The 10,352-nt window shown below is 37.0% G+C and overlaps 1 protein-coding gene across 1 annotated transcript in view; it reads right to left on the reverse strand.

Moving 5' to 3' along the window:
* Window positions 1–8,353, reverse strand: part of Cen (cerebellar degeneration-related protein 2-like) — a 42,620-nt gene extending 34,267 nt beyond the window's left edge. Inside the window, exons 1-2 of the mRNA XM_017612726.1 lie at window positions 6,167–8,353; window positions 5,023–5,068 (exon numbers count right to left, since the gene is read on the reverse strand). Coding sequence (XP_017468215.1) covers window positions 5,023–5,068; window positions 6,167–6,828 — 708 coding nt within the window. The 5' untranslated portion in view covers window positions 6,829–8,353. The remainder of the gene's footprint in view (window positions 1–5,022; window positions 5,069–6,166) is intronic.
* Between the last annotated feature and the right edge of the window lie 1,999 nt (window positions 8,354–10,352).

Consider the following 10,352-nt stretch of genomic DNA (forward strand, 5'->3'; position numbering starts at 1 on the left):
ACAGCTCAGAGGTTCGAAGACTGGGATCATTTTTTTTTACGTGCGAAAAATCTAGCCTTGCTATCAATTTTGAATTACTTCAGCTTATAGCAGCAAATAGCGAAAAATTGTCTTTAAATAGAAGCAGATGCGAAAAACTTCGATCCAGCACCTGAAATTGTGGTCAAAAACATAAAAGTTCATTTCCACCAAGCCTTAACTGCAGTTAAGGTCCATAATGGCTCATAGTAAGTATACAAGCAAATGAAAGTGAAAAAGCAAAAAGTAAGAAATAGCCATTGCCAATCACCTCATATTCGAAATCTTAGAACTAACCTGAGCTTTTAAGTGGCAGTCAAGCTTTTGGTGGAAATGGGCTATAGTTCATTAGGCAGTACCAAATAGCAAGTCAATCATTTACATTATTTGAATTTACCAACTGGCCGACGGCAATTGCATTCAATTTCACAATCGCTTCACGTCCGCATGAAGTTAACAAATTAGTTCAAAGCAACAGATTCAAACATTTTTAACCAGTTATAGGTATAAGACAATCAAAAATTTGATCACTAACTACTGATCGTAATCAGCTTACCATTTTACCGTTTCTCATATGTACGTTAACATGTCGAAAGAATTGGAATTACAACGGTGTCATACGCTGGAATGTCGTCAACTTCAACGTGGAGCGGTTCCTCAACCCAATTCGTGCACACGTCATACCATATTTAGTTGGCAATCAGCAGAATGCGAATTTGGTTGAAAGCAAAAGTTGATATAAGAAAAAATAAATAAATAAATAAATACTACGACACATGTGTCCAACTCGACAACAAGAAGCGCATGAATTGGCCCCAATTGTGATATTTTTATAAGTCTGATTTTTTGAAAGCATGCTTTGTATGCAAACAGTTTGAAGCTTCCAAGTCGTCTTGCCATTGCGTTGGAGATTAAAGTGCGGTACACACACCTGCAAGCTTGGCTGTATTAGCCAGTATTTACTTGTATATAAGCGCCAATATTCAATAACTTTCATTAAAATTTCATTGATTCAGCTTTGATTACTTTTTTAATTTATATGTATGTATACAAGTTTTTACTGAGCCCTTCACCCCCTGTTCTCTATGCAGTTACTTCATACAAACAGTTGACGCCTGACGGCGTTGTCTTATCGGATTTTTTTCTTTACTGATAGGCACACAAATTTATTGTTTTGTTTATTTAACAAACAAAGTTTGAACAATGTTGATATGAAAATAAATTAATTTTTTTATATATTTTGCAAGTAGCTGCTCTTTTACGTCATTAAATTGTTAATTAAAAACAACAATTGCTGCAAACATGGAACAAAAGGGGGGAAAATAAAAAGTGCAATAAATCGCCTCAAATGACGAAAATAAATCAATTGAAGAGAAAGAGGATACAAAAATGGAGTTAAAGTTAACGAAACTTCAATTTGAATTGCAATTAATTTTACACAAATATAATTAAGTTGAAGCAGTGAGTATTACAATTTGTCAATAAGGAAATACGATTATAATTTGCGTCATTGTTGGATCCGCAGTTCCTGGAAGATTTAGTTAAAATTGGCACACATTTGAGTTAATCATGTTTGAACAACTAATTTTTTCGTTTTTTCACATACAGAAAAATAACGCTGACCCTAAAAATATGAAAACATACTGTAGTAAAAACAATATGGATTTCGAAAGCTTGGCAAGAGCACATCAAAGAAATTTTGACTAACAAAGCTGTACAAAGTAGTACACAGGGTTGTACTATATATACGACAAAAGGCAGATTATTGGATCAGTAGAGATTTTCAAATATGTGCAATAAAATTCGCAAAACTAGTTGAACTTCTTTGGCAAGGTATTTTTTATAGTTCCACATTAGAATTACTTGAAGATTTTTTTACATTTCAGAATTTAAGAATCTTAATCATCGTAAAGAAATTTCGTAAGATCAATATAGCCAAAGACGATTTAACCCTCCAAAGGCCAAGGAAAACGTATTTCCCAACACGTTACTCCACTCATAAGGAAATTGTTGTGTGAGTTTTCGGTAGTTTTACATGCGGACTTATCGCGAATTTCACGCGAACAAATATTCCCAAAAATTATAAAGAAAACCAAAAACAATTTTTCCCGATTTTATTTTTTTTTTGTTTTGCCTGTTAAAACGATTTATTCACAGAGAATTGGTGATCAGGCTGATTTTTTATATTTAGAATGTGCAATTTTTATCAAGAAATTTTAGAAAATACATATATTTTTTATTAAAAATAAGAAAAAACTACCAAATTAAGTTTTTTTAGAAATTTGAACCTGTTAGAAAACACTACTCTATTTTCGTTCTACTAAATTTTTGTTAAAAAAATAATTTTACAAAAAACATAATTTATGAAGAAATGTGTGTGTCTACCCAAAATAATAAAAAAATTTCAATCATAAGAAACACAAATTTTTTTGGAGACAAAAATACTTTTGTGTTAGATTTATATCAGATAAAATTATTTTTGGGAATGCAACTAAGAAAATAGAAATAATATTTTGGTTATGTAAGCGCACAAATAAGTATGTACTTTTTTAGAAAAAAACTTTTATGGGAAAAAATTTGTTAGGAATTTTTTTAGGAAAAAAATAATTTTTTTAGAAAATATTGTCAATCAAAATTATAAAAACTGTTTGAAAAAAATTTTCGGGAAAAAATAACCCCCTGAAAACCCAATGTTTGGGAAAAAATAAAAACTAGATTTGCAAAATATGTATAATTGTGTAAAAAAAATAAATTAACAAAAATATTTTAGAATAAATAAGTTAGGAAAAATAAGTTTTTAAATTAATGAAATTTTTTAGGTGAGCATAATTATTTACATTGATTTCTTTGTTTATTAATGCGCGAAGTTGTTTATTTCGCTCTCGATGCAACACATTTTGCAATACCATGTTTTTTTAATTAAAGGCTTATTGTCATAAGAGGGTTAAACTTATAAAAGCGTTAACGATACAAATTAGGAATGATTTTTTGCAATCAAGCAACACCTACACACACAGATGCTTTCCAAACTGCTTTGTTTGGGTCCGCCAAGAATTGCAAAATGGTTGGTAATGTTTGGTTTGATAATACTGAACTCAGTCAATGGTTGGATACCATCTCTGGTAGATGTCTAAACTCAATGACTAAAATTATTGAGATGACTTTGAAAGATACTCATAACTGAACAAGAATGATGTGAGACAGGAAGAAAATCTATATAGAGAAGACGAACTTCGAATTAAGAAAAAAGTGTAAATTTTACATCCTCGTCACCAAACGGGCTAGGAAATATTACGCTTACTCCTAAACGATTTACCAAATATTCTTTGTATGGACAGTAAACTGATTTCAAGGATGAATATAGAAGAGTAATTTAAGAACGCTCGATAAGACATGGGGCCTACCACCTTACCTCACTCATTGCAACTGCACAGCTGTCTTTACACTATTGGTGTCTTGGTAAGTCGAGGACTTACAGTTTTTTATTTAGCCACTAGCCACTCTCCCTGTGGAAACAAAGCTAATGGAAGTACTGCTAATTTGGTAGCTCAGAAAATGCGTAGAACTCATAAAAATTTATGAAAATCCATTTCAAGTTAAAAAACTAAGCACGCAAAAGAGTCAATACACTTTAGCATATTTCGCATAAATTTTTAAGCTGTCAAAATTCATACACATTTGTATGTATGTATATGCATTTGTGCCACTTATGTATTTGGCTGCCGTTGTGTGGAAGTTTAAATAGGAAAGCGCTGAACGAATTCTTAGCTGACTGCTATGTGATTGTTTTTGTAGTTAATAATTGAAATTCATTAAGAAAAGTAGATATTTGCATGTCCGTCTCCATTTGTGGCCGGCATTTGTGTTAGTAATAGCCGTTCATTAAACATTTCTACTCATATGAATTTAAAAAAAAAAAAAGTTCTTTAATGTGAATAACCTTCTTATTTTGGCATTTAAACTGAAACATATGTCTTGGTGGCTTCATTTATCACTAAAACTTTACGAAGTCACAAAGCGGGCAAGCCCTCTCTCATCAAATAAGTCAAATTAAACATTATATTGAGAATGAAAAATAAATAACAGTAAGCTAAATCCAATTAGCAAGTAAATTTTGACTTAAAAAAAATTTTAACAGCAATTTTCAACAATGTGAAATTTTTTCGAAGTTTTTGCAAATTTTTTACAAAAAAAAATCAATGTTTTAAAAACCTTCTATATAATGAATGTGGCAAATTAAATTCTATACATATTTGTATTAAACCACTTTTTACGCAAAATACAAAATAAGTTTGCAAATTGCGAAAAACCCAAAAAAACTCAAATCCAAGATGGCGGAATGTTGCCAAATGAAGTTTAGGGGCAAGACTGTGGATCCATGATCTACGTTTCCAATAGAAGTGAACTGCATCAATAAAACGCTGTTACAATTTTTTTTTTTTTCAATTTTCCTACCAAATTTATCAAATTTTACTGGGCTACAAAATACATTTATAAATTTTTAATAACCAAAATCATAAGATAGTTCATTCAGTATTTGTTTAACTTGTATAGCATAGGTAAGGGCCTACCGATCCGAAAGAAAAACTTCCAAAACCAAATAATGTAAATTAGTTAAATAGCTATGCATGTAATTCACCAGAAAATATAGTAATAACTGTAAATAATTTATGTGATGAAAGAATATTTTTCTTAATGCTGGAAAAGTACTTCTTTCTATTTTGTAAAAAAAAAAAATAATAATAATTGGCAGCAACTTGTAAACATTTCCATTTCAACACAGCAACAGCGTGTTAGTAAGCAAGTTTGACTGGGTCACCTGTCACTTATAAATTTCCGTGAGAAATATTAGAAATCTTCAAACTTTTCTAAGGAAAAATTAGAAAGACAAATTGCAATAGAGTTGTAACAACACAAAATTGGGTAAAATTCACGCGAAATGCATGCACTCGCACATACAAGCATACATACTGCATACATACATGCAAACACAATTATTCCCACATTGTTATTTATGGAGCTAAGGTGTCGCCCCCGATCACCATTGAAGCTAATTGGGGAACACAATGAATGCTTGCACTTCACGCCGCATTAATTATTCATAAAAATTCATAGATCTACGCAACACTAGCGAATTATTTACGTAAATGAGGTGATAATTAAAAATGGAGATCTTCCCACCATCATTTAATTACTACAAAATAATTTAAATTGGTTGCAATATAAAATAAAACAAAGGAAAAAGCCACTCCCAAAGCAATGTCCAATATTTATGTTAATAAATACTACTTTATGTTGGCACATATTTGTCTAAGGGCAACAAATTGTCGGGGAGAATTACAACACTTTATCAAGCTCACGCGAAACTAGGGCAACAGTCAACAATAAATATTTGCAATTTTACAAAATATTTATTGGAATACACATAAATACGCATACACTATTTATGTACATACATACATATATGAGTCTGCCTGCGTTTCTTAATTTTTGCTCTATTTTATGAATCCCAACATAATTTTAGGCTTAATTAAGGGTAATTTTCGTGTATTTTATTGTTTTGAAAATTGTATGTATATGTATAAGTATTACATATCGTTACCTTAATATAGAAAGGCCCTATCTCACATCGTCGCTGAAATACAAAAAGCCGTAAAACGCCAAAATTCCCGTTTTGATTGATTATTATGTACGTATTTCATTGAATTGTAAGCCCCCACATTATTTTCAGCAATAAAAAATTTTAAGCAGTTACGGCTTTTTTTCATTTCAGCGACTATATGAGTTAGGGCCTTTCTATATTATTATTCTATTATATATGTTATTTGTAACTCTGAAAGTTAAAATTTTCATTAAAAAAATTTCTTTAGAAAATACTCGTTTGAGCGTTGATGGATGCAAAGTAAGGATCTGCTGGCATCAATTACTAAGACATTGGGTATAAAAAGTAAAGCACTTAAAGCGTAGATTTTTTCCCGTTGCAGGACAGAGTTAATAACGAATATTTACCACCAGAAGCCAGAGATGCAAGCATATTTAGTGGTTGAGATGAATCATTTAGGGGAGACCACTTGACAACAGATAGATATTTAGATACATAAAATGCAAAATTTTTTGCTCCCAAAGGGTCACACCCACACACACCCACTAACCTTGCGGGCCATTAAGGCATTCCAGTTCGATGGTGTAATCCCAGCAGTCCATACTATTCAATTTCGACAGTGATGCCAACCCATTTGGGCCATGTTGATAGCCATTCTGTGTGTTTGCGGGTGTCATCAGCGCGGGCGGAATGCGGCGTACAAAGCCATTTTGTGCGCCTAGTTCCCATGGACGTCGCACATCGACGCCATCCAACTGGTCAATAGCAGGATCAGTAGCGTCCTCTTCATTGATTACACCAAACACATCGGCATCGGCATCGCCTGCATTCAGGTCCACTTGCGCATTGTCCTTGTTGGCCTGTCCGCTGACTGCACTTGCCGTCGTCGTAGTCAAGGGCGCATCTTTAGGCTGACTATTGTTGTCTTCATGGTTGTTGATTGCTGTCGCCGCACCAGTCGGTAAACCAGGTGAGCCGCGCTCATTCACTTTCGCGGTAGCTGCAACATTCGGCGTGTGCGGCGCGCTAGAGTTGAGTGCCTTGTAGCCGGGCCCCTTTACAATTCTTACATCGCTGCTGCTATTTATGGCGACAGTGGACTTGGCCAAATAGGCTAGCGAGCAGAACGATTTGCTTGGCTTCTCTGTGGAGGGGATGCGCGCAGGCGTGTTGCACGCGGCGCGCTCTACACATTTGTACTCACTCATTTATTTGTATTTTGCTTATTGAAGGCAGATGCGAAACAATTTATGTAAGCAAAGACTGTTCACATTTTGCGTGCGCAATTTTTGCGAAACGTACTCAGCTCTCTTTGCCGTTATTTTCAAATACCAAACACTATAAGAAGAACACTGCGAAGAAAATTGAAAAAATTCACAAAACTGATGCAAAGTTTTCCTGTTTGTGCAGAGTTACTGCTGGTGTGGCGGCTGATGCTATTGGCAAGTATTTAGTAATTAACGACAGACCACGCACACAACAAGTTGGTTTAGCTACGCTTTTGGTACATCTGGTTTGACTGCCATGGATCGCGCGCACACAGCAAGGGCTATGTGTTGCGCTGCGAAGGCAAGAGGGCGCGCGCCGTCCAAGGTTTATACGTGCAGCGAGGCAAGTGCGATAAATGGCAGACAGGTAAAAAGATACAGAATCGGTGTACGGCAGCTAAACGCCTGCAGCAAAACGAGAATCCAATACAGATCCGAGTTGAAAGATGCAAGATCCAAGTCAACGCACTGCTGGTTTGCCTTGAAGGCTGAAAGAATTGCTGAGACGGGCGACTGGCAGCAGCCAGCAGATACCCAAACCAACTGTACGGCTGTCCAAAGTACTGCGAACCCCAGACGAATGCAGAGAGGAGATCGCGCAGATCGAGAACGAGAACAATGCAGCTTCCAGCTGGATTTTAATCAACTGCAGTTCACTTTTTGTTGCGCGCTGTGTTGCTTTTGTTTTTGTATGCTGTTTATGATTCAGTTTCTGTTTTATGTGCCTTTCTTATTATGTACATCAGGTTTTTACACTCAACACAGAACAGAAGTTAATCCACATCGACACGGCAACTGGAATACAAAAGCAAGGCAATCGCACAATACATAAAACTCTGTCAAACTACCTGCCACGGAAACAGTTCGGATAGCATGAAATAATTGGAATCGAATTTGAATTTGTTCGTTATTCTTCTTTGCACAGTTGTTCTTATTGTCATGTTGACCAAATCGTTTCAAAAATCGTTTGCTTTTGTTTTTTTTTCTTTCATTTATTGCACAGGTATGCTAAGTGTACAACAACAATAATTCAATACACCATCACTAAACAAAAAGAAAACCTCACTTAAAACCGCAAAATAGTAATGCCTAGCATAGCATAAATTCTTTCTTTTCAACGCGCTTCGCTATTCCAACATTCACTCACAGCTGCACTGATTACTCGTTTCCCAATGTACATATATACATACATACATATGTATAGTATATATCCGTCCGTCCGTCCGTCCATCCGCCTAAAGCAGAGGCGAACTGGTTTACCGATTGCGCTGTTGATGCGCCAGTAAGTTTCATAGAAAAAAGCACAATAATGGAAAAGGTATAAAATCACAATCGACGCGCACGCAAAGCTAGCACAGAGCAAGAATGAAGAACTCTGTGAGTTTAAAAACTTTATGTTCATCCAAAAAGCCGTGGAACACAATCAAGAAACGTTGTTATCGGCAGCACGTCCAGTCAACGACTGAATAAGCCGACGCAGCATACGACTCGAGTATACCCAGCCGCACACAGCAAAACCACTTACCAGCAATGCAGCAGCAGCAGCAGCAACAACAGCGCAGCGGAAAAACATTGCCGCAGAGCAATGAAGCAGCAATTGAAGCTCAAACGTGTTGCTGCCACGTTGCTGGATGCTTTCGTTTGCATTGACAGTGGCGAGCGAACTCCACTGGCTCCCCCGATATGGGCAGCCAGTCGGCAGTCGGCAGTCACTCTCACTGATGGCTCGCTCAGCTCATTTGTTCTATTCTTAGGTATCAGTTGAATTTTTGTTGGCTTATCAATTTACTCGTTGTTTGCTCAGAGTGGGTACATTTTTCAAGCCGCGGCATTGAACTTTGCACCAACGACGACGATTAATTGGTGTCCGCAAAATAATAGCAACAATGTGATAATGTTATTCGCAGCTTTAACCATGGCTGCGCTGCGACGCTGGCAGAGCCATCTTATCAGCATCGAATGCATACACGTTGCAGCGACTCTCAACTCTCAGACTGCGACGCAGTGCATGCCACTGGCGCACCTTCTCTTATNATAATTCAATACACCATCACTAAACAAAAAGAAAACCTCACTTAAAACCGCAAAATAGTAATGCCTAGCATAGCATAAATTCTTTCTTTTCAACGCGCTTCGCTATTCCGACATTCACTCACAGCTGCACTGATTACTCGTTTCCCAATGTACATACATATATACATACATATGTATAGTATATATCCGCCCGTCCGTCCGTCCATCCGCCTAAAGCAGAGGCGAACTGGTTTACCGATTGCGCTGTTGATGCGCCAGTAAGTTTCATAAAAAAGCACAATAATGGAAAAGGTATATAAAATCACAATCGACGCGCACGCAAAGCTAGCACAGAGCAAGAATGAAGAACTCTGTGAGTTTAAAAACTTTATGTTCATCCAAAAAGCCGTGGAACACAATCAAGAAACGTTGTTATCGGCAGCACGTCCAGTCAACGACTGAATAAGCCGACGCAGCATACGACTCGAGTATACCCAGCCGCACACAGCAAAACCACCAGTTACCAGCAATGCAGCAGCAGCAGTAGCAGCAGCAACAACAGCGCAGCGGAAAAACATTGCCGCAGAGCAATGAAGCAGCAATTGAAGCTCAAACGTGTTGCTGCCACGTTGCTGGCTGCTTTCGTTTCCATTGACAGTGGCGAGCGAACTCCACTGGCTCCCCCGATATGGGCAGCCAGGCGGCAGTCGGCAGTCACTCTCACTGATGGCTCGCTCAGCTCATTTGTTCTATTCTTAGGTATCAGTTGAATTTTTGTTGGCTTATCAATTTACTCGTTGTTTGCTCAGAGTGGGTACATTTTTCAAGCCGCGGCATTGAACTTTGCACCAACGACGACGATTAATTGGTGTCCGCAAAATAATAGCAACAATGTGATAATGTTATTCGCAGCTTTAACCATGGCTGCGCTGCGACGCTGGCAGAGCCATCTTATCAGCATCGAATGCATACACGTTGCAGCGACTCTCAACTCTCAGACTGCGACGCAGTGCATGCCACTGGCGCACCTTCTCTTATTGCTCTCTGCGCTCCTCCTGCACTGCAACGGTGGTGGTGGCTGCAGAATTTCAAATTCCACATGCAATCCACACTCGCGAAGACGCCTTCAATGCAATTGGATTTGCCGGTGTGGCGGCATTGTTTGCACATCAGTCAGTGGCCTCGACTGCAAAGCCTAAACTGCAAGTCTGGCAAAGTCATTTCAAGCCGACTCTATTTCCCAAAAGGATTGCTTACATAGGTACATACCTACATAGTACATAAAAACCTGGCAAGTGACTGGCAAGGTTGTAATACATAGTTGACGAAATATTTTTTTTTGTTTTTGTTTTTCTTTTCAATATGAGTAATAGTTATTATTCTTTCATTTCCACTTGCGCAATAGTGTCTTGCTTGTGCAGATTTTGCGGCATTTTTTATTCTTGCTTACC

The sequence above is a fragment of the Rhagoletis zephyria genome, unplaced genomic scaffold (genome assembly GCF_001687245.7).
Source record: "Rhagoletis zephyria isolate East Lansing unplaced genomic scaffold, Rhagoletis_zephyria_1.1 Rzeph_scaffold_00573, whole genome shotgun sequence".
Taxonomy (NCBI): Eukaryota; Metazoa; Arthropoda; class Insecta; order Diptera; family Tephritidae; genus Rhagoletis; species Rhagoletis zephyria.